The sequence below is a fragment of the Falco peregrinus genome, chromosome 1, assembly GCF_023634155.1.
Source record: "Falco peregrinus isolate bFalPer1 chromosome 1, bFalPer1.pri, whole genome shotgun sequence".
NCBI lineage: Eukaryota > Metazoa > Chordata > Aves > Falconiformes > Falconidae > Falco > Falco peregrinus.
The window spans coordinates 5,606,241-5,630,226 of NC_073721.1; the positions used below are offsets into that span (position 1 = coordinate 5,606,241).

The window sequence follows — 23,986 nt, forward strand, 5'->3', positions numbered from 1 at the left end:
CCTGTCTCGCATATTGATCTGGTTTTTTAGCCATTCGACAGCGTATTTGCCTGATTCTGCTTTATTGCCCTGGCATAAAGCTGGAGTCATTCTGGCTAAGTGGAAAACTGGAGCCTAACTGCTCCAGACACGGCCCGGCGTCTCTCGGGAGGCGAGAATTCTGCAGAGGAGCAGGACGAGGCCCCGGCGCGCTGGCTTACCCCGCGGCGACAGGCGGGCGCACGTCCCAGCCCCGCTCCAGCACCCCCGACCCCATCCCCAGGGAAATGCCATCCCTTCTGTCCTGGGGGCAGGCAGCTGAAGCGGGATGAAGGCCTAGTGGGCACAGGGAGCCCCAGCAGGGGACATGTAATAAAACCAAACCCGCAGGCACCTGGCTTGGGACTCGCTGGTCTGGCCCTCTTCAGAGCTGGTTTCTGTGAGGGTGCTTGCAAGGTCACCCAAGGGCACAGAGAAATGTGATGTATCATGTTATTATCGTCCTCCTAAAAAAAGCATGGACACCTACGTACGTATTTTAGGATTTTTTGTCTAGAAACGCAGCTCCTGTGGGGAGCCGGCTGCGGTGCTCAGGCCAGGAGGCCCAGCCCGGCCTCCCCACAGGGTGACACACCTGTCCCCAGCAGATATTGTGGCTTTTGCTGACTGCAGTGGAGTCGCGACATATTTTAGCAGGAAGCATTCCTTCTGAGGACAGTAATGTAATGTCACACCTAAGGAAGGGGCGGCTTATAAGCCAACCTGAGCCGGGGGATGGAGCACGCAAGGCACTAAATACGGGGCCGTTTCCCAGGTGAGGCTGTCAGGGGGCTGAGGAACAAGGTTTATTTCAATTTATTTAGTATGTCTCTTGAGGCCGGCTGTTTGCTGGGTAAATGACGGGCGGGGAGGCCGGGCCCGGGCAGGGCTCCGTTATTCCTGAGTCCCGGGGACCATCTGCTGGCGGGCGCGGGCAGCGCGGCTGCGGCCTGGCTCCGGCCCGGCCCTCGGCGGGGCTTTAATGACGCCGATTCCCGTGTCAAGGTGATTTCAGGGAGTCACAGAGCGCTCGGGGTTGGAAGGGGCCTCTGGAGCTCGGTTCGGCCGAGCCCCTGCTGCAGCAGGTCCCCCTGAGCAGGCTGCGCAGAGCCGCGGCCAGGCGCGTTTGGAATGTCTCCAGAGAAGGAGACTCCGCAGCCTCTCCGGGCGCCCCCAAGGTAAAAAGGTTTTTCCTCGTAGTAAGAAGGAGCCTCCTTGGTCGCAGCCTGTGCCCATGGCCCCTTGCCCTGTCGCTGGGCTCTGCTGGAGGGAGCCCGGCCCTGCCCGGCATGGGCAGAGCCGCCGGTCTCCTCCGGGCTGAGGGCGCACAGCTCTCGCAGCCGGTCCTCACCTCCTCATGCTCATAAACCCCAAACTTTGCAGAAAAGAAATGCTTTGACTGACAAAATCTCACCCTAGCCAGACGTAAATCAATTATTCAAATCATTCAGCGACTTAAATTTGGGTAGGTGCCACAGTTAACAGGTCTCAAGCCCGATTTTTGTCACCTAACGGAACAGGGCGGCACATACAGTGAGGCTGTATGCCCGTCGGTGCGTGTGAAAGGATTTCCCCAGGAGCTCTGAGGGGTCTAACAGCAGAGAGGGAGTTCCCGAGCCGGTCCCCAGCTGTGTCACCGTGACACCTCCCGAACCAAAGAGTGTCCCCAGAGCTCAGCCATGGCTGGCTCACCTGGCCGGCAGCTACAGGCCTAGCTGAGCAAACGCCACACCTCGTGACGGACTGACACCTGCGATACAGAGGGAAAAAAATAATTTTAAAGCATATAAAAAGAAATGTTTCTATTTTGTAACCAGAAGTCGAGAAATGTGAGTTAGAAAGGTAATTTTAATAGTTAAATGGGAACGTGGTGAGGACTCTGGTCGCTAACAGCTGGTTGCCAATACATCATTCTCTGGTGATTTCTTTGAGGAAACCTCCAAAAATCTTTTCACATTACCGGTCTCCAGAATGGGCGTTAAGTTTCCTATTATTGTAAGCAAAGCATGGGAAGCTTGATACCCTGCGTGGGAGCCAGATGCCAGGCCAAGCACGGGCAGCAGCTGGGGAACAGTTGAGGAGTGACCAAGCACTGTTGCCAATTGGAAGAAGGAAGGAATTCCTGAGAAAAAAGCAGTTTTCAGAAGGATTCTGAAGGTAAGCTGGAGTGACAGGGGCATGAATAAGTGATGGTCCCATTATTTTAGTATACGGAGGAAAAAGAAAAGGGAAAAAAAATATTTAGTGATTCTGAAGAGAACAGAGTGACCAGGGGTAAGAAGAAAGGAGCTGAGGGAAGAGATGCAGTGCTCCAGAACAAGACAGCTGCTAATGCCCTCCATAATTCTAGGGAAAACAGAGAAAGGGGGAAGAAAAGATGTTTGAGAAATGTGTTTGTCTGAAAGGTTTCCACATTCTCAGCTGAAAGGCACTTTAATTATTGTATGACCTTATTTCTAAAAAATAGGATTACATTCCCAGGACCAGATACATGACCTCTTGTAAAAAAATCTGCCTGGTTTTGATATCATCAGAATTTATTTCCTCAATTTAAATTTCATTAGTATGAAAAGGTAAGACATACACTCCAGTTCTTCAGCCTGTTGGGTGGTATCAGTAGGTATCCATATTTGTACATATATTCCTTGTATTTATGTATGTTCCTTCAGAAGGACTGATTCCTTTTTAACTGACTTGAGCATGAAAGCCTCTCTAATACTTCTCCTGTTTGTATAATATAAGGCAGCTGGGGAGTAATTTAATGGACCAAAAAAAAAGTTATTGCTGATGGTCCTAATCAGTCAGTTCTCTATTGCTATTTGATATCTTGCTCTGTCAAAGGAACAAGTCATGAATGCGTGAATTAAGTATGATTTAGGGACACTTAAATATCAACAGAAGGAGACTGCAGATGAAATTGTAGTGGCTTTGATTCTTAAATTTCAAAATTCCTGTCAATCATTGTCATTGCTGTCATTATTTTGAATGTGCAAACATGAGGTTCCCAAACCAGACAGCTGAATAAATCAAATAAGGCAAATACAGATACACAAAAGTGAGATGCTAAAAATCTCTGTCTGTAAAATAAGTTTTATCTGGTTGCTGCTTGCCAAGAGGTTTTTGTACTCCAATAATTCATGGAAAATAATAACATTTTAAATATTTATGTGTTAATTCTAGCTTAAATACTAAACCAAGGGGACTTGGTTCATGCCTGTGATCAATATTTCTTTTTATGTGCTGCAGCAAGGTAATAGAAACAATAATTTGTTGCTGTTCTCTCATTGTGGAAAATGCTGTGGGTGGAAATAAACCCCTGAAAAGGACAGTAAAGTAAAATCTGGGCTACAGGTCAAAATGCCATTTGGTCACCATGGTCACTATTGTGAGTAAACAACAGAACAGAGGTGCTAGCATGGTTCAAGTAGCAGCAGCCTAATCTGCTTTTTAGGGTTAGCGATATCTAAAAAATATCACATGTGTGATGGCAACCAAATTTGCAGCCTCCTGGCTGCATTTTAGTTGGAAGAACCATGTCAGCTCAAATATTACATAAATACTGTTCATATTCACTTGGATTTAGCGTGGTTATGTTGAAGAGGGCTCCCAGGAAGAAGGATGCCCACACACGTGTGACAGACACCTTCCTTGACAGCAGCGCAGTAAAATGCCCTAACTGTTCTTCAGACTGGCAAGAAATTTTGCATATACTGTAATGGTAAACTATGCAAAAATAGGCTCCTTCTCAACCTAATTCAGGCACTGTGAAAAGCTGAAAGTCTGAAGTTTTATCTGAATTTGATCACTGGATTCAGAGTGCACAGGAGCGTTTCCACTTCACACGATAGATCACCTCATTCCCTTCCTTGTAGTGAGAAATTACTGTAGATGGAGAGAATTTGACAATATGCCAGTTTTCCTTCTGCTGCTGCTTTTTTTTTCCTTAATTAATTAAAAAAAAAATAATTCAAAAGATCCCCAGATTTCAGAAAGAAGACATTGCATCCCTACTATATAGAGCATGAGATGCTGAGAGGAACACACACTACAGCAGGGATTACTTTTCCTGCCTGGGATATAGTTTTGCAGACTACTTTCATTCCAGGGCTAGCTTTACCAACGAAACAGAGCTATACTATATCATCGCATATATAAAATTACATGCTTCAGCTATCTTGAGAGAACAGCTTGGCTGCAGAATTGGACGTATTGCTAGGGAATCGGTCCAGGAAAAAGCATTTCATGGATGCTGAGCAGCAAATGAATGGCTAGCACAGCTCCTGCTGCCTGCCAGCCCCGTCACAGTGATGGGTAAGTGAAAACTGGTTATTGCTGCCATAAATGTCCCCCTGCAGCATTTTTTGTGTGTGTGCTGTTCCCTTGCCATCAGTGAGATCATTTGAGTTTTCATGGGTTAAGGCATTGCTTTGTGTATACTGCTATTTTAAAAAGCAATTAAAAAGCTGAGTGATAGCGCCCAGCACGCTCCCATGAGTCTCTACTAGTCAAGGTGGTTACCTTCAGCTAACTGCAGCATTTTTGATTCCACTGAGAGATGCAATTCTAGTTCAGGCAAGTGTATTTGAACTACGTTTTACAGTAAGAAAAATACTACAAAGCAAACAGCTCTTCCTGAGAACTACCTGAATTCACCAGAGCCAGCGTGGCTGAAAGCTGTTTTCATTTTGTCCTGCCTTGCAGCCCTGATCACGATCTGTAAGGGCTGCAGCTTCAGTGCCACCCCACTCCTTCCCAGCCCTATTTCTCCTGGGTTTTATCACAGCCCAGTATTCAGGATTAGCAAGTCAAACATGCAGCTAACAGCTCTGGAGTTTTTTTAATGTACCCTGTCCTTCTGTAGGTGTGAGAAGCAGGGCTGCTCCCATTCTGCTTGAAGATAATGCAGTATGGTGAGCAACAGCAGGCCTTTGATATGACTTGCAGCCAATATTCCAGCAGAAGACACATCACAACCTGCCACAACCAAACCTCCACCAAAACCACACTTGAATGGGCCTTCCCAGACCACAATGAGCTTTGTTAGACAAAACACGTGGTGATTCCTTCATATGGACATCTGCATTCATAGTGCAAATAAAATGGTGTAGGAGAGCCTATGGAGGCATGGCTTTTATGGGTGGTCCTCTCTCTCTCTTGTTTCGGCCCTGCTTTAGCCCCCCTTGAACTGCTTCGAGAAATTAAGGTGCCAGATTTTTTTCCATTTTTGAGGAGATATTTTCCTGATGTCTTACTGCCCTGCTGCAGAAGAGCAGAAATGCAGCAGCAGCAGTGCGGTAAGGCTGATGGCAGAGGGAGTTTGGTGGCAACCATCCATTGGGTCACTTGGTCTGCAGTGTCCGACGTTCCCTGTCCACTCCTGTTGCTGCCCTAAGAAGCTGAGACTGAGGTCAAGCTTTCAGGAGCATGTCTACAAGCAGTGCAAAAAGCTCCAACAGTTCCTGGGTTTAAATAAATAGATCCAATGAGGATCCCACAGGAAGCCTCAACACCTCAAGAACACATAAGGAAAAAGAAAAAGCTTGCATATAAGTCCCACTATTCAGATCAGGGAAAATAAAGTGCAATTTCCAAAGAACTTCTCTCAGGTCACTGTTTCTGACTTGGACCAGCATTTTCTGTTATCTTCTGCACATGGGTAAAAAGAGTTCCTTTGGATGGGATTTCTGGGTATACAACCTTAGAGAAGAAAGAAAGAGGAGAAAACCTCAAATATTAAGAGTTTTCTGAACTGTAGAAGGACTTATGTGCCTGTTTCTTTCTCCAGTTTTCTTAGCTGGCCTCAGTAAAGACTCCCACCTCCCCTCAAAGCTTCCCTCACCTCTGCCTTTAGTCTGTCACTGCTGAAAGTGTTATCCAAAGCTAAACATACTTGTACTGTGGGGTTTTTTTCCTATTATAAATGTCTATTTTTTCTGTGTAATTTTTCTGGGTTTATACAGGTAGCAAAACCGTAAGATGTGCCTGTATCACCTGTCCAGCATGCTGCCCTTTTTGGAGGCCACGGTGGTACGTACCTCTGAGGAGCTCACCCTGTACGTCCCAGCCCCGATGCCAGACCTGCTGTACTGCCTGGAGGCTCCGGTGTGCCTCAGCTAAGGGGCTGAAGGCAAGGTTTCTGTTGAAAAAACAAGTACAGAAGTATGTTGATGACACCTGAAGGAGTTTCTCTTGTAAATTATGAAGGTGATTTTACTGCAGAAAGAAGAATGAATGAGCGCACTGATGCTCAACAAGAACTCCATAAATGAGCCCTGATTTGTCAGTGCAGCCTCTTCAGACTTTTTGTGCTGAACTAGCAGAGTCTAATCCAATTTAAAATGCATCCAAATTCCCAGCAGCAACCGGCAGGAAAGCAGGACAAAGCTGCCATCCAGACGGCCAGCTCTGAGAGGGGACCTGGAGCTGAGACAGGGCTGAGACACTTGAGGGTCGGTGTCTGTCTGCAGGCACCTCGCTTCAACCAGGGCAAACTTCCAACTGCAGCAACATCACTAAACCTTGTCCTCATTTCAGGCATCGGCTCCAGTCCCATGTCCTCTGCCTGACTGGGGGCTTGTGGCCACCTTGACCTCAGTTTCCCAGTTATGAAAATAAGATGAATGAAAAGGCTTCTGTAGTTGCTGGGCAAATCTGCAGCAAAATTTTTCAGGGGAAAAAAAAAAAAAAAGAAAGAAAAAAAAAAAGAGAACTATTTTAAGACGTATTTTAAATGCTGTGGCTGACTCTGTGTTTCTCAAGCCCAAAGCAGCCCGCAGGCCATCTGTCTTCTGAAGAACTGGTCTCTGAGACTGGGCACAGAAAGATCCTCAAGCACACCATGACTTAGAAATCGGCTCCAAGGTGGGGAGGACTGTTTTATTTGCTGGCTTGGGACACCCCATCCATGGGCTACTAATCCTCTTTTCATCCTCCTGATGAAAGCAAGCTGAAGGAGAGGTCACCAGGATTTGCCCCAAATAGCTTGGGTTTGCAGCGCGGTCTGGAGCCAAAGTTTGGATAAGCATAAAAAGCTTTGGATAAGCCATGTTGAAGTGAAGGTCAGATGAGATCAGTATACTGCTGATCATTCATGAGTATTACTTTCAGTTTCCACAAGGGATCCTGATCTTTGGGCAGGCAGAAGATGGCTTTTTCAGGGACTGCTTCTCTAACATTAATGGGAGGCATCAAATCAAAGTTTTCTCCCGCCCCCCCACATCTCTCACCCTCCTCAGAAGAGTCTTATCGAGGCCAGCTCTGAAAGCTGCATGGGCTTGCACAGTTCCTAAAATATCACAGCTGAAATTGCCAGCAATTGGTGAAACCCGCTTGACTGCAAAGGCGCCCTCATTTCACGAACACCTCACTCCAAACGCAGACACTTTTTTCTTGCACACATCCATCTCTGGGCCAGGGTTTTGACCCCACGGCTGTGCTGGGATTACGAAGGAAGATCTACTAAATCTAGGAAAAATCAACAGAGCAGAGCTGCGTCAGCAACATGCTTTAGCAGAAGCTCCTCTCAGTCCTAAACCTTGGGGAGCGCTAAACAAACCAACCCAGGGACAAACCATTCGTTTTCATCTGCCGCAGAAACATCACCAAATGAAAAGCAGCCTGGTAGATCTCTCCTCTCCATGAGCTCCTCCTACACTTGATTACAGGAATGCTAATAAACCCATTGCCAAAGCCCCACGGGCACAGCCCTGCTCGGATGACTTCCCGATGAACATTTTTCCTGGCTCAGCCAGTTGCTCCGCTCATGGATTTGCTTCATCCTGGTAACCGATTTGCTCTTTCCAGAGTTATATTCATTGAAACTGAATATTTAACAAAACCAGACATGTTTATCCAATATGAGGAGTCATAGCTGGCTGGGAGAATGTGGAAACTGAAGTGATGGAGACTGCCAAATGCTCATAAGCACTGGTAACAGTACAGTGCAAAAGAAATGTCCAAAAAGACAGCTCCCAAAAGTAAAGCTTAACCCTTAGAAGAACTGAACAAGTGGAGAGGTGAAGACAGGGCTTGTCACTAGCTGCTCTTCCCTGCCTACGCACAGCCGGTGGCAGCACCTTTCACAGATGTCGTGAATCACAGGTGAGAACAAAAAAAGCACCGAGGCCATTTGATACTGCAAAGGTTCTTATTTCATTTCTGTGACAGTGGATTGCTTTAAAAGTGTGTCTTAACCCCCAGCTCTGCAGCCCCAGCAAGGCTTGACTCTCACAACTGACTGTGATTTAAATGGCTCCTGCTTTAAAAGCAGCTTCTGGGTTTCTGGCACGCCTGTCAGTGGGGCAGGAGCTGTTCTCCGGGGCTGGTTATATGAGCCTTAGCCAATAAGTCTTCATACACGGGATAAAATAAAATAGAGTGAAACCCATCATGCTGCTAAAGGCTGAAACTAGTAATCATCATCGTAAAGTTGGGAGAGGCAACTTAAGAGATTATGATGCTATTAGAAATGTCATCCCAGTGCCACATATATATGAGAACTTGAAATTAATAAATACATGCTTTTGGGGATTTTTATTTTTCTTAAATGAAAGTCCTCCAAAAGCTGCAAAAGGGGTTAAGAACAAGTTGCTAAAGGGAGATGAACATCCTCAGGATCTCAAGAACATATCACAAAAGCTCTGTGAAGACTGGGAGAGCACAGGAGCAAAGCCATGCATCAAAAATTTGTTTTAAAACAAAATCAGGCTCTGGCCTGGCTGGAGAGAAACGAGCCAGTCCGTCTGAGCTCCAGGCCGGTTCTGCAGACACTGACCTTTTCACACTGAAAATCAGAAACTGAAGGTGACTGTCACTGCTTAAAATGAGCCATCTCAAGTGAAGGTGGTAGGAACCAGTGTCTGCACTTGAACAACAGCCTCATTTTTTTGGCCACGTCTCTGCTGGTGTGCCAACACCTCCCCCCTTGAGTGTTTAGACCAAAAAATGAAAAATATTTTGGTGAGGACGAAGGGCAGGAAGTCTTCAGAAAAGGGAAACGATTTCAAGTAAGAGATTCCTCTTCACCTTTCAAATGTTATCTCATACTTACAAGACTTTTCGGCTAGCAGCTAAAAGGGCAGGTTTTGAAAGAAGTGTTGCCGGCTGGGCTAAATCAGGTTGCTAGAAAAGGTGTAAGCAATTTGAGTAACAGTGTACTCCTTCACAGATTACTGGTGCCAAGTGCAGAGCAGGGGAGGGTTGGGTGGCTGCTCAGCTCCATCCCCCCACTCTCATTCCTCTGCTTTACTTTTGTTCCCAAAACGTGCATTACCTCTCTCCCTTGGGAACCCGTCCCTATGGCAACATATAGGGCTATCTGGATGCAGGCATGCTGGTACTTTGACAGCCCCTTCTTCCTGTGACAGTTCTTACGGCAACATCCTGGGATTGTCAGAAAGATGACGTGAGATCTCCTGTGTCCAAGACACCATTTGGATGATTTTCTACTGAGAACTTTTTTTTGCAGTCTTTCACTCTTCTAACTCTTGAACTCTCAGTCTGTACACCACGACTGCAATTTTATCTGAAATGTGTTGCAAAATCTATGTATTTGCTTTTATCAGCAAAAATCTGTAACCTCAAATGAGATGTTTTTGACAAGACCTACTTTCCATAAAGCCACGTTGCCAAGTGTTGCATGCTGCTTCTGTGGTTCTTTCTGAACTGAATCCCACAGTGGCTTTTCCCTTGTTTTGCTCAGATGCTAACAAAGTTTGCTTGTACCTACACCGCCAACGCAATGGATTTCTAGCTACGCTCTTTATACACACAGTTACTGGGATGAACACTGTTACCACTTTTTTCCACTCTGTTGTGAGTAAATATGCTACATCTGAGCATGTCATAAATTTCCTAATTAAAAATGCCCCTCATGCGCTGCTGGCTTTGGATGATCAGAGGGAGTGTATGGGTGTGCAGGGTGGCAACGTGGAGCTCCAGGAACTGCAGTCAGGACTTCTGATTTCAAAAGCATGGAACTCCTTCCCAGGGGCAGTCACCAGCCACAGCCAAGAGCTTTGGGCTACATCCTAAACATCCATAGGGTCCGGAAAGGTTGAGACCCTTTGGAGTGATGCTTAAAATGAAATCTGTCACAGTTGGGCTTTTGTTGCACACAAAGACATGACAGCACAAGGTACAAGGGTGGGGTTTTTTAATCCCTACTGAACAGAGCCCACAACTGACATTTCACATGAAAAAAAGGTTAAAAAAGAAACTGTGATCTGTGACACCAAGACGTATTTAAAACTTCATTAAATATCACAGGTGGCATTGAGGTAATCTTCTCTGATCTAGATTTTAAAGCTCACAAGCTTCCAGAATTGCTTATTCCTTACCAAGGCCAAGAGACAACTTGGAACCCTGCTCTCACTGCGGGAAAAGTCAGGCGTGGATGAATATTGACACAAATTAAATTGTACATTTGTGTGTATGCTCTTTGAGAAAGTGCAGGGGCACTTCGTGCAGATGTGCACTCCTGGTAGGTCCCAGAGGCTCTCACTGTCTTTGAGAAGGCTGGTAAAATAAGGAAACGCTGTCTGTACTGCCAAAACCAAAGGGATATCAAGAACTGATGGAAATTATGATTTTGGGCTATCTAGAAGTCTTACAATTTATACTTATAATTGAGAGTTTCTCTCACTTATAAATCAGAAATTAGAAATCTCTTGCTTTTGAGATCCTTTCTTGAAGGTGCATGGGTAGCGTTAAACTCAAACCCAGTTACTTACCTGACTGATCCACTACACAGATCCAACTAATACAACAGACAAAAAAGAAGCCGTATCATGCCCAGTTGCAGCAGAAGGCATTTCATTATCACTCTGCTCCTTTTGTCTCAACTGTCTGTCAATGTTAAGGAAGACAGAAAGAGGATGCCACTGCGCCACCAGGAAGGATTTGACTTCAGAACAACCAAACTACAGACAATTACTTTCTATTTTACATATGACTGGGAATAGCTCTGCACAGTCATGGAAACTTTAAAATATTTTCTGTATTTTTAATAGAGCTTAAAAAATATTCCTTCTATTTTGTTCCATTTTTTTCTGTGCTTGTCTTTCTGTTAATGTTTATGCCAAGCACCATTGTGAAACCCCTCTGGTATCATCAACCCCTGAATAGGGTTTATCATTTCTAGATCCATACGTGCATGCACACTTCAGGTTCATAATTAGGCAGGAAAAATGTCAGACCCTAAAAAGCAAAACACAGCCCGTCACATGCCGGGTGGCAGAATCAAACGGAGGCGGTTGGGAGGCTGGGAGCTGCCTGAAGCTCTGAGTCCTGGCTCTAGTCAGGAACGACAGATGGTGTTTGTCAAGAGGATAGAGCCTTACCTTCTTATTTTTATCATGGAAATATCACAGTAAGAAAACTATCAGCATTCACTAGTTTATCTAACAGATTTAAGAAATACATCCCACTGAAAAAAAATTCCAGAATTCCTGCTGGAAAACAGACTGCCAGATGCAACTGGAAATCCCCATTAAAAGATGCAGTTTTTTTATCAAGAGACGTTGTCAGCCACTGCCTGTATTTTATTTTCTCATGAAGAAAATGCACTGAGCATACACAGAGATCACATTCAATACAGATTTATCATTACAGAACAATCAGAAAACAAAGATACAATCAATAGTATTTCCTGTAGCAGAAGATATTGAAGGAACTGATTTAAGCTGAGAATGAAATGAGCAATACTTAAACCAACATAAGTGATTTTTACACAGACATTTAAGTCTAAATAAACATTCTCAGCCAGGATCTGCTGCATTGTTGCAATCTTTACAATCAACAGCTTTATCAGACCTATGCCTAACGACTAAGCACAGACCAGAATCGCCTTGTCTGAGAGCCCGTGCAAACAAAAACCCAGAAGAACAGTCCCAGTCTGAAGCCACAACCTACCTGAGCTGATGAAAGGATCCACACGGAGCAAAGAGTACAATAAAACAAGGAGACAGAGTTGCCCATGTGCCAGGCACTAACTGCAAGGCAGGCTAGGGTTATATCTACACGTAGGTTTCACTGATTTCACTTGAAGAAGCTCTCTAAAGTTTGCAGCCTTAATAAAAGTTTTGTGAATGTGCAGAATTCTATGACACACTGCCTGGAACTGATTTTTCAAAGAATTATACTGAAAAAAAGTCACGACACAAAGCTAGTGAAAAAACTACTTTGCCACATATTTTGTGAGTTCCATAAACCTGATGACCAGACTTTCTCCAAATGGACAACTAAAACTAGAACTTGAAAGACCACCTCTACTTCAATTACACCAGCTGGACTTTAAGCCAGTCCTGTGGGTGTTGTGTGCCAGAGATCAGACCAGTCATCACAGCCGGGCATTAAAATCTACAGATCCCACTCCTCTGCCTGCCTGTCCCTCTGAGGTTTGAAGCAAAGCAGGTGCCACCCCGCTCCCCAGTATCATAGACCGCTATCACATCATGCGTTACGTCACTTCTCGTCTTGCCTGGTTTCAACACAACTGCTTCCAAGGACCACCTGCCTGCCAGCTAGTGGCACACAGTGCCTTCTGTGATGTGGCCCGTTCTGGATCATTTACTTGGTGAGACTACAATGAATGGGATTATTGAAAATGTTGATTTAGTTCCTTATATCTCTAAAGATCTCCAAGCAATTTCGCTCACTTTGCAAAATGAAAAGGCTACGTAAACCACCACAGATCAACTCAATCACGTCATTGAAGGGGGAGATACATACTCTTACTCTCAAAGAATGAAGTTTAGGACAGTGAAGATTTAATTACATAGTTGAAACCACAAGAAGAATTTGGATAAATGAAAACCTTATTACTCAAGTTATAATTTGCCTACAAAACAGGGATTAATCACTTGTTCTCAAAACCAGCAGTAGAGATAGAACAAGCTGACCTTTGGAGAGAGCTGACCAGTTCAAAATAACTTCAGAGTTCATTTTCCCTTCTTCTTCCAGTGCCGCGGTATGATTCTCAAAGGATCAGAAAAGAGAAGACTGGAAGTTTGGTTTTTTCCCCCAGAAAATATACATAACATACCTCCATGCATTGTTTTCTTAATGACCTTCTCTTACCAGTTTGTATTAATACTAAATCATCTTTATTTTGAGTTTTCTGGCTTTGTCTAATTTGCAAATTTTCTCTGAAATGCTTGCTAGAATTTTCAGTCACTTTGTGCTTGAAAATTTTAGCTTGCTTCTGAATGTCTGCCAACAGTAAACAGCATTTGGAAGATACTGGTCCTTTATCCTCCTGGAAAGCTACTTGCAGCTAAGATACATACAAACATTTAAATTGTAGGAAAATGTTACATATACGCACAATCACCCCTTATGATAAACAAGAAGAGGACAGCGTTTCTTACATATAGCTCAAGACATATTAAACGGATGCAACAATTTTTATCTGAACATCTGTCAGGTCTGCCTACTGCTTTTTGCCTACTGAGAAATATGGTACATGGAGTAACATAATTAGGAAATGTAATCATCCCTTTCTGAGAAGGCAGACTTGTTGCTTCAGGATAGTCTTCCCCCCCAGCCCCTCATGTCAGCTTCAACAACGGATGCCACAGCAATGTAAAGATGAGGAGGGAGAAGTAGCTCGTGGAGGTGGTGACTCTCGAAGCCAAGCTTTTTGCATTGCAGTTGTTTGAGTAGCAGCAGTGAACGCTCACTCCAGGCGCTCTGGATCCGTCCCTCCTGGCCCGCTCGCAGAAGGACCTGAACGAACAGGACTTCATAATGCCACCTGGAACAGAGCCACATTGAACCCAAAGGGACCTGCACGTTCATGGCCACCTGCTCCTGCCCACATGCCCTCAGCACCAACCCGACCGTCCAATATTGAACAACATTAGGTCTGGCTGTCCCTTACAAGTAAACGAATATAACTGCATCAGATTACAGCACACTAACGAGTTCCCACTCAAGGTAAATAATTGCAATTTATCTTGGATGCAACTGATACAGCTTAAATATCTCTGAGCGTGCTCAAGTTCAGTGCCTCATTAGCTGCTTTTCCTTCCTAATTTCCAGGTAAGTCATTTCACTTTAAAATGATAGATTTAAATAAGAATACTTATAGTGCTTTTTTACAGCTTTCACACAGCACGGATAAAGCTCGTCACAGCACACTGACAAATCACACTCCGCGGGATTTTGTATTAGATTGCTGCTAAACCAATAAAATTAGGGATTGAGATTTATTAATAGGGTTTGTTTTGAGAGGAAATATTTACCTTTGTTTTTCTCCTTAGCTTACCATACACTCTAATTTTTCCAACACTGATTATTTATTTCTGTTATTAAAAATGTAATGAGTCTGAACTGTTTGTGACTACTTACTTCCTTGTCCTCTAATGACCGCACATGCATCTGAATGCCCTGGACATTGCTGAGTTCCTTGTCTGTTACAGTCTTCATCACTAGAACCTACACAGGTGTAACACTGCAGTGCCTCACCTGGCATTAAAGAAGAAAGACCACTTATCACTGTAGTGTTTAGTTTACAAAAAATATTTTAAAATATCAGCTGCAGAGTCCTTCTAATTTTGTTGGAAGCACATGCAAAAAATTGCAAAGGTTTAAAAAAATCTGAAGATTCTGCAATTTCTATCATAATTTCTTTTTTAGAAGTGGTCCAGATACTGATTTTAAACATAAAAAATAATCAGCCACATATTAGTTGTTACAATTCACTTAAAATAATCCAAGAACATCTGATCTTCTGTAATTGTATCCACACCTCCTTGCAACATTTTCAGAGCAGAGTCCACTGTAACAAGTTGGGAGTATCATGTTTCCCCCCACCCTCCCTCATGATCTTTGGTCCACAGTACCACGAAAAAGTCATTGTACATGTGCGAAATCACACTGTGGTCCGTATTTCAGTTCCTCCTAGAGTACCACTCCGGCTGGCTGGCACAACAGTGTTTCTTAAGTTTTGCTTTTCTTTAAACATTGCAACCGTAACTCAGTCCTGTACCTTTTCCTTGTTCAAACTGTGAGGCATTTTCAAAGGCAAGCATGAATTTGAAATATTATTTAAGATACCATGGTTGAGACCTGCAGAGCAGAAAGCACACTCGCGGTCCATAGGGACACATGCATTTAAATTCGTTACCTTACATACTGACGTTTACATTTCATAGCACTGGTGAAATTCTGCACTGCCAACCACATACACAAAATAAACTGAAACCGAACAGCCTCGGGAGAGAAGCCCGGAACAGCAAAGAGGCTCAGCCACGCCTCAAGTAGGAAATGAAAAATAAATAACAAAGGAAAGAAAAGGGAGTTGACTTACTTTTGAGTACAAAAAGGGAGCTGACAAGAACCAGGCTGAAGACTGTCCACATCATGACGATCCAAGAGATGTACCATTAGGCAAAGAAAGCAGTTTGTTTGCTATTGAAGCCTTAACGCTTATCTTACATAGCTAATCCTCTGCAGAGGATAACTTACAGGATAAAGAGGTGTGCGAGAATGCTACTTATCTAGCTTACTCTGGTTGTACTTCTAATCACACGTCTTTCCATCTCCACAAACCCTGCAGGCAAACTCACCCAGCAGCAGGAAGAAGAAAACGCGGCCACCTTTCGGTGATAGATACGCGTAAAACCCACCATCCCACCACCGCATGTCACAGCCTTCAACTCGTGCAAGCAGCCTCGTTACATTCGCCTATGGGATTTGCTGGATCAGGGTTAGAGTATTAAACATTTCGGAGGATTAAGCCTAGGCCTGAGACCTCAGAGCGGTTCAAATCTAGCATATATATATATATGTATAAAGAGAAGAAGATACAGACACAGATACGTGCACATAAGCTGTATATTCTTGTGACCCACGGAGAGCTCCAAGCAGCGACCCATGAAGCGCTTTCTGCGAAGGAACTCATTAGTAAGAGCTGCTGTATCTGGCACTGCATGTGAAGTAAGCAAGTGAGGTAGATAAAATGAAGCCATACTTCTCTTCAACTTTCAACGAAAAAAATTTATTTACAATAGAGAATTTCATTTAAGTGACATGCATTTTTTTTTTCATTTTTCATTTTATTTTACAAATCGGCAAATGCAGATAAAGTTTACACTCCTTAAGGCAAGAGTCCCCATGCAAGTAATACATGTTTATATTAAATCCAAAAGACATCCAACATGGGAACTCATGTACAAAGGGAAGGCTAGGATCAGCAATTTGTAATTTCTTAGAGAACTTGACAATCTCCCTGATACAGGAACTTTGAGATCAACTTGCTATGAATTATACTGTGAAAATGCAAACAATAGCAAGAAATTCTTGATAGTCATCTTAGTACTGCATACAATTAAATCAACTTTATTTAGAAAGAAAATACAGTAGTGCATACGAAAAAGTGAAAATATAACCTGTCCACATAAATGTATGGACATCAGTGTGCCAATGGTCATATTGCACTCAAAATCGAAGTCCAGAAGTTTGGTTAAAAGTTAGCTTTTCCCCATTTTGGCAATCAGTTCATCACAAATCTTTGTTAATTCTTCTATCTCTTTATTCTGGAAAATAAAAGGCAATATTAAGTATTACGAAAAATAATGTTGCATTAAGATGAGTATTTTATTTAAACTATCCAACCGTTGGGAGAAGTGTGGGACAATTAACTTTTCTCCAATACTGACAACAGAGTATCTATATAGAGAGAGACATACATAGATATATACCATACATAGTACAGTTATGCGCAGTGCATTCAAACAATATGCTTACTTAATTCCACATGCCGCCCCTCCCACTCCAGTAAGCACAGCGTAGCGCTAAAGCAGACAGCTTTACAGCAGTCATTCCTAGCACGAGACAATCATACACAGCGCAAACCTGTTGCCAGGCTGCACTTGTACAGCATTATTCTCACCGTTTTCCAGGGGCTCTAAGCAAGGGCGAGCCGTACTGTACTGACAAGCTCCTCCGCTGAGCTACGGAGCGTGAGATATAAACAGGGATTTCCTACAGACACCTTTTCCCTAAGCTGCGCAGACCTGTATCCGATCACTTTGCCTCTGTTAACAGTGAAGGCACGTAAGCTAGCACTGGAATGGCAGATGAAACTAAAAATGGAAACAAAAACTGAAAGAAGAACTAAACCAAGATCTTAAACTTGAGAAAGATTTAAGACTGTGCGGGGGCACAGGCAGCTCTGCCTGACCGAATCAGCCCCGACCCCCGGCAGAAGGGTCCGTTTCCCTGAACGGCCTGTGTGCGCAGCTGATGTTGTAAAGGTTCGGGCAACGCTGCTCTTCTCCCTGGGGCCAGGGAGCTGCCGGGCCAGCTGCGGGTGAGGGGCAAGAGAGGTCCTCAGGCAGACCCTGGCTGCAGTCCCAGCTCCAGAGGAGAGCTGGCTGCGGCCACTCTGGGGAAATTTCGCTTAACTTTGGTCATCTCCTTGACTTCTGCGTTAAGAGAGCTGAACCGCCATGTACCTTTTGTTCCAGTGTTCTCTCCAATGCGTCCACTTTCAGCTGCTCTTTACGAAGGCTGGCCTGATACGCCGCTTGCTCTTGCTGAGCCTTGCCTCTCACTTGTGCAATTTCAGCATTGGCTCTAGAAAAAAACCAGATTTTTGTCACCTCAGGCTGTCTACAGGAAAGGACGGTGGGTACTGAAGGATGGACTGCAGCTTAACCGGTGGGTGGTGAGGGCAGGGCTGCTTTCTGCCCGTCTTTGAAAGTATTCTGAGACTTGTCCCTAGAGACTTTCCATGACTCGCTCTCTTGCTCAGTGGAGGCTGCAAGGTCTTTTCTTAATGCCTGTGTCGTTCCCTTCATGCTTCTCTCAGATATCTGTGCTGGGGTCACAAATATCACTTGGGTGGAAGCGTTCTACGGCAGTTTCTACACCCGGTTGCCAGTTCTTACAGCCTAGACCAACAGCTGGGACAACAGCTGGAAAGCAAATCCAAGTCTTACTTTGTTTCAGGCACTGATCAATCCTAGTGACATTTCTGAAAACATCTAGGGGACTGTAATATGAGTCCTGAATGTAATTCCTAGAAATATCGAATTTGTCATTACATGAAAACACAGAAAAAAAATATTTTAAAAAAATCTGCCAGAACTGCCTCTCTTGAGCCACAATCTGATGTTCGCTCCTTAACAGTGGCTTAAGGAGTTACTGCCCGCGCACAGCTGGTACGAACTTTTGTGCAACTGTTCCTTGTCGCCCTCAGCACAAGTTGGGCGGATGCAGCTTCAGGGAGAGACTGCCTGCCTGGTTCTGTGCCGGAACAGCGGAGCAGCACTTCCATTTCTGTTCTGCTGACTGATGCGGGGGCAGTAACGCAGCACAGGGGCAAGAGCAAATCTCTGGGGGCAGGAATTCTGGCTGCAGGTGCAGCACAGCCCTCCACAGCTGCATAAACCTAACTAAGGGCTTCTTTCTTGATCTTCCCTGGAAAATATGTTAAAGAAACAGAGACATTTGATAAAGACAGAAATGTAAGGTGTTCTATGTGGTCAGGAGCTGGAAGAAACACCAGCACATTACACAAATTCCCGTTAGGGCACTTAATTCCACCCTCCATCACAGGGCAGCCTGTGCTCTGCCTGTTGAAGGAGCAGGTTTGGGATGCAAGGTCCAGCCACAGGAATCTTCCCGCAGCATGAACTCCTGAAAAGAGATGGGTACAATTCATTACCTGTCCAGTTTTTCCTCAGCGTGAATTTTGAGCGCTTGATACCTCTGCTCTTCCTTCTTTACTCGGGATAAATATTCCTGTGCACATTTCTTTAACACTTCTTCATTCTTAAATGAGAAGATTACAGTAAATTTAATACCAGAGGTTGACGTGTAGGACAGGCGCCTATTTGCGGGAGTCACATTCAGGTATTTTAAGGGCTGCACCTTTATTTTAATACTGAGACCACCACACAGAGGCCACCTGAAGCAGTATTACGCAATGTAAAAAAGCTTTACAATTCTTCTGTTTGCAGTTGAAACATGGCTGCAATCCTTTATCTGAGGATTATGTTATGTCACACGCTTTAGGCATAACCTCTGACCTGAGGAATTCACATCCCAGGTTTTAACGGAATGCTCAGTCCAGAAGCCAGCCCTGACACGTGCTTAAGTCCCACAGTTATGTGACATCTATTGAAATTGCAGTGACACAGATGGGAGCAAGTTACTCTTGTATAAAATCTTCATCTCTTATGAGCTGCTCCAGAACAGAAGCGTAAATAAGCATTTATGCTCTCCCTCCCCCCAGCACTCGGCAGCCTGATGCAGTACATCAGAATTGACTGGAATCAGACGCGACTTCTGTTAGGCAGCGCGGTACACACGGCCACCTGCCCAGCTTTGCTCTTTAAAGCAGGAGACTGTAACATGACTCACCTTCCGAAACCCCTCCAATACTTCTTTCATTTTTTCGTATCTCCTGAAAAGATCTGCCAGTGATTTCTCCACTGAGTTCAGATCTGCCAAAGCTTGTTCCTTCTCCACTATCAGCTGCTGAACAGTGTGATGGGAGACAGATTTCTCTCTCTGTTCATCCTCTGTTAGAAAGAAGAGAGGGGTAGGAAGAAAAGTGATTTTCAGAAGGGTAATAGCAGTAAGAACACCGATTTCGCTATCAGCTATAGTTTCTACTATACTGTGCTCTACGTTATGTATTAGTAAGTCTGTGGGATCCAAAAAAGCCACTTTTATACAAAGACACAATCCTGTTTTGGAAAAAAGCTGCTAAATACAGTGATATTTAAGTATCTTGACATTGGGGAAAAATGTGATTCTCTCTCTGTACTGATGATTTATTTCACGCTGAACTCAGCTTTTCCCATGAAAAAGGCAGGTGTTGGATTTTGCTTGTTTGCCTGAAGGTGCCACTAGCTGAAGGACATTTATGCATATTACTAGCACTGGCAATCAATTATTTGCCATTGCTGACACATGCTTGTCATCTCCTGGCACCTCTTCTAATCCTGTACAAAGGCAGAACTTTGTTTAATGGAATTCAACCCAAATTCTTCCCTTGGAAAAACAGTGTTTTGCAGACTTCCACTCTTAGGATTACTGTAACAAGTGGCAGAAAGGAGATCTAACATTAGGCGTGCTTTCTAAGTTCTGGTCTCTTTCTGCAGGCTTCCAAGCTTCTCCTGTGTATAGTTAAATTTAAGGTAGGGATGGGGGGAAGAACACGACAGGAGTCCAAATCCATGTGGAAGAGAACTTTTCAAAGGAGCTGACATAGTAATAAATTGGAATACCCGTATAACACTGGAAGAAAAGGTTTGGCATAGTCTCCCAAAATGCTTCATTGTTTGTTTCATATCCTAAGATACGATCCTTGTGTCCGTGTTTTAATGGCTACTTTGAAAGATATGGAAATGAAAACGAACCCGCAGAACATCGCAGTTTTATATTACCATTTTCCTTTGTCTATGACAGAAACTAAAATAAGGCAAGTTCTCCCACGTAAAAAACACGTGGCATTTCTGAATCTACAACTTTTCATTCAGGCCTTTCTATTTTGGAAGATAAAGAACTAAACAAGAGCTTATTTTTTTTAATTTGAATAGAAGACTTCATCTGAATTACGTATTTCATAGTGCTGGTCAGCTCTGAAATGTCAAAGTTGATACTGTCAATTCCCAAACTGGCATTAATCTCTTCCTTTTGCATATTCATTCCTTTTATACACTTTTTTCCTAGCCTAACTAAGCCCAGAGCAGCAAGGGTTCCGCACTGTCTGTCAGTTCATGCTGGCTGTGTTCTGTGCCCCCCCGCGTGCCCCCTGCCAGCATCTTGCTGGGGCAGAGCCTGACTTGAGCTTCTTTTGCTCTATGTGATGCAGAAGACAGAAAGAACCAGAGAAGCTCTCAGGACCTGCACGGAGTTTGCAGCACTGGAAGCTGTAACACCTTTATTTTAGTGGTGAATGAACAGCTTTCACATGGCAGAACTGAGAAACCCAGAGCCCTGTAATGCCACATCAGTTTGACACCATTTAACATTCAGAAAAAATAAACATTCTTCTCTATTTTCCTTCTTAAAGACACTCTGTGATCACCTGTAATGGCAAAATGATGGTATTCCCAAGCAAAATGAGAAAACCATTTGTCAACTTTCATTTATTTTTCTAAATCTGAGAAGCTGTCACCTTGTGTTCCAGCACAAGATTTGCCTGCTCACACTGGAGATTGCACACCGTCCACCTTAACTGCAGAACACTTCCTGGCAAAACCTCTGTCGTTGCAGCTCCACACAGGGGAAGGGATCCATTGGCATCATCACGTAAGGTACTCAAATTGATTTAATGTCACAACGTTACTTTTTCTGAGACTGCTGCCTGTGGTATTGTAGCAACTTCCTTTTTACTTGTTTCTAGGGCAGTCTAGAAAGTTAGTAAGTCATGACTCACTCCCTGGCAGCTACCGAGCTCTTCCTCTTCCTGTGCATCGTGGTGCCCTTCTCTCTCCCTCAGCTGGACCAGCTCCTCGCACACTCGTCCCCAGCCCCACTTCAACTTGCCCACGGGAATTCAGGGCAAGTGGCAGCCAATGCTCCTTTGCTCCTCTCCCTTCCTCTACGTGCTAAGGCTGCCCAGGGGCCAGGCTGCGAGCTGAGGCTCTCGTTCCAAGGGGAACACAGGAATTTATACTGGGGGAGTGACAATTATACTGAAAAGAGGAAAATTTTCCAGTGAGCTTTAGGAACGGGGCATCTGGTAGTCTCAGATAACAGTTAAAATACATTTAAAACCAAAGAGGTTAAACACTACAGAAAACAGAAACTGGCATCTGGCTGGAGAGGGACTAGAAGATCCACGTGATATTTCCTAAGACTATGATTTAGCTTTAATGAAAAGGTTGCTTAGTGGAACCGTGCTGATAATAAGTCTGCCAGTCAAGTTAAGCAGTTACAGATACTTATTTCTAAAGATATTATGAGGTTATGCAATTAAAATATTTTAATTAAATGGCTTCCATGTCTGCAACACACACTGCCCGCAACTCACCAACAATAACAGCAGTATGCTCAGGACTAACACTATCCAAATTGACAGAATCAGAGCACCACCACAGCAGATCCGCTTTCAGGCTCAGCTCAGTATTACTTACATTACTTAATGGGAATGCAGCAAACAGAGAACAAAAGCAAAAGAAATGAAAAATGCAAAATGCTGGTGTGAAAGTTGGTGAAAAGCTTTACTTACCAGGCTTGCCTGTTTTGTTTTTGCAAGCAAATAGCAAGAAGCAACAAAACCGGAAGCAAAACAGAAAATCAGGAATTGTTAGGAAAGCAGAAAATAAGTAATGCAACAACCTGTAATGCACAAAGCATAACATCTCTTTGTTTTTCATAATGAGAATTTAATTATGTATTTAAATGTACAAGTATAAGGATACATTTCTAACATAAAAAACCCCAACACTGCAAATCCATCAACAAGAAGGAAATACACGACAGGGATTTTGGAAGGGAACTGTGGGCGGCTGTGATCAAGGTGTGTGTAGGGTGGGGTGCAGTGAACGTCGGGGCTACGCGGGCTCCGTTCCATAGGGCTGTCAGTGCCACGCAGTCATGAGCTGCAAAACTTGGGCAACGGTCAGCAAAGCAGCAGCACAAGCAGCAGGCTAGCCTGGGACGCCTGTTCTTTCTTCTCCCTCCTCAGTAAAAACAAGAATGTGTTAGGGGCTGCCGAGGCAAGTGTATAACAAAAAAAGGAAAAAAAGTTAAAGCGCCAGTAAAAAAATAGGCAAAGAGCCACTAGCAGGGATCTCTTCACTGACAGCTTGCGAGCTCTGGCTGCACAGTGTGGTACGAAACTAATTGCATAAGCTAAGTCGGGTATACTGGCTTCTGCACAGCTGTGGCAGCGAATACCAGACCTTCCACAGCCCTTGCAATCAAAGGCAACTACTGCTCGCAATGCATGTTTGCAGTGCCTTTACAGGAAAACATACACAATCATATATTGTTATTACGGAATATTTTCAATATTTGTTATACACACGTACGACAACCTATCAAAAGCTGAGCAGGACCTATCAACCACACTGCATATTCATGAAAGGGATTTGTGAAATTGGTTCACTTGCAATGCCCTCCCAACAGGGCTGTATAAATAGCTCAGAAGGGTTAAATCATAAATAGAAGCAGCACAGGCATTTCCTTTGTTAAAATGCTTATTTTGCTTTAGCACTAAGGCATTGTTGTGATAATAGTTCTGTGAGGTATATGCAAATAGCACACAGACAACCATTTTCCACCACTACACGGCACTTGGATGAGCGAATTCCTTTATCAGAAGCGACAGTAACTTATGACAAATGACAGGAGAAAGTGGGACAATTAGATCAAAAATTTACATTAAATGCAGGGAGAAGAAACCATGCTGCAGAATTTGCATACTGCTCTAATTAAGACATGCTCTCTGTGTCACTGTTTTGTTGTTTCAGTTCCTTTGCAAATGGACAGCGAATTACATGATTTATAGCCATAGCTCTTAAAAACCTGCACGGACCATTTGAAAGACTCTGACTGATACCCTGAACTTGAAGTTTAAAGATCTTTCTATTTCCTCAGTGGTCCGTGGCCCAATGTTTTAATTACACTGCATTTCTTTGCAACAAGAGGAAGTGGCAATTACAGAATTTTATGCTGTGCCTGTGCCTTAGGGCTCCTATTCTATACCTTCTTGTTGCACTGCAGTCTCACGATTTGGGTTTTTTAAAAAAAAGATCTGTTTCTCAAAAATAGAATTTGAATTCATTATCGAAAAGGATCTTCTGTTGCTAGCTGTATGCATACGCTTGGGACAAAAGGACAAGTCCTGTGCTTGTCCGTATGAATGGCCAGGTTCAGGGATGAAGCCATACCAGAGCAGTATAAACCAAAGTGAACTGAGTTCTTTGCATACTCTGCTCACTCCTATTTTAACACTTGCACGACAAGAATGACAGGCGCTATGTCAGAAGGCAGGCAGATT

General features: G+C 43.8%; 2 protein-coding genes and 1 long non-coding RNA gene across 7 annotated transcripts in view; 1 reads left to right on the forward strand and 2 right to left on the reverse strand.

The window, feature by feature from the left end:
- Window positions 1-2,028: 2,028 nt before the first annotated feature.
- On the forward strand, window positions 2,029-9,653 carry LOC129784296 (uncharacterized). The gene is made up of 2 exons (XR_008746825.1): window positions 2,029-2,175; window positions 5,979-9,653. It is a non-coding gene; the product is annotated as an uncharacterized LOC129784296 (long non-coding RNA).
- A 3,766-nt stretch (window positions 9,654-13,419) lies between these two features.
- On the reverse strand, window positions 13,420-15,716 carry LOC101913346 (CD59 glycoprotein-like). Of its 3 annotated transcripts, XM_027795557.2 has the most exons (4): window positions 15,588-15,716; window positions 15,329-15,370; window positions 14,368-14,484; window positions 13,628-13,743 (listed from the first exon to the last, which is right to left on the reverse strand). In XM_027795557.2, exons 1-4 carry the CDS (start codon window positions 15,661-15,663, stop codon window positions 13,694-13,696), a joined length of 285 nt encoding a protein of 94 aa, XP_027651358.1. In that variant the 5' UTR covers window positions 15,664-15,716; the 3' UTR covers window positions 13,628-13,693. The 3 variants fall into 3 exon arrangements, with proteins under 3 accessions (XP_027651357.1, XP_005243582.1, XP_027651358.1); XM_027795556.2 differs by lacking the exon at window positions 15,329-15,370 and having other exon boundaries at window positions 13,420-13,771; window positions 15,588-15,706; XM_005243525.3 differs by lacking the exon at window positions 15,588-15,716 and having other exon boundaries at window positions 13,420-13,771; window positions 15,329-15,581.
- A 339-nt stretch (window positions 15,717-16,055) lies between these two features.
- Window positions 16,056-23,986, reverse strand: part of TACC2 (transforming acidic coiled-coil containing protein 2) — a 129,538-nt gene continuing 121,607 nt past the window's right edge. For all 3 annotated transcript variants that reach the window (XM_055801737.1, XM_027795457.2, XM_055801748.1), the window contains 4 exons: window positions 19,390-19,550; window positions 18,692-18,798; window positions 17,478-17,598; window positions 16,056-16,556 (listed from right to left, as the gene is read on the reverse strand). In XM_055801737.1, the coding sequence (XP_055657712.1) occupies window positions 16,491-16,556; window positions 17,478-17,598; window positions 18,692-18,798; window positions 19,390-19,550 (455 nt within the window). In that variant the 3' untranslated portion in view covers window positions 16,056-16,490. The remainder of the gene's footprint in view (window positions 16,557-17,477; window positions 17,599-18,691; window positions 18,799-19,389; window positions 19,551-23,986) is intronic.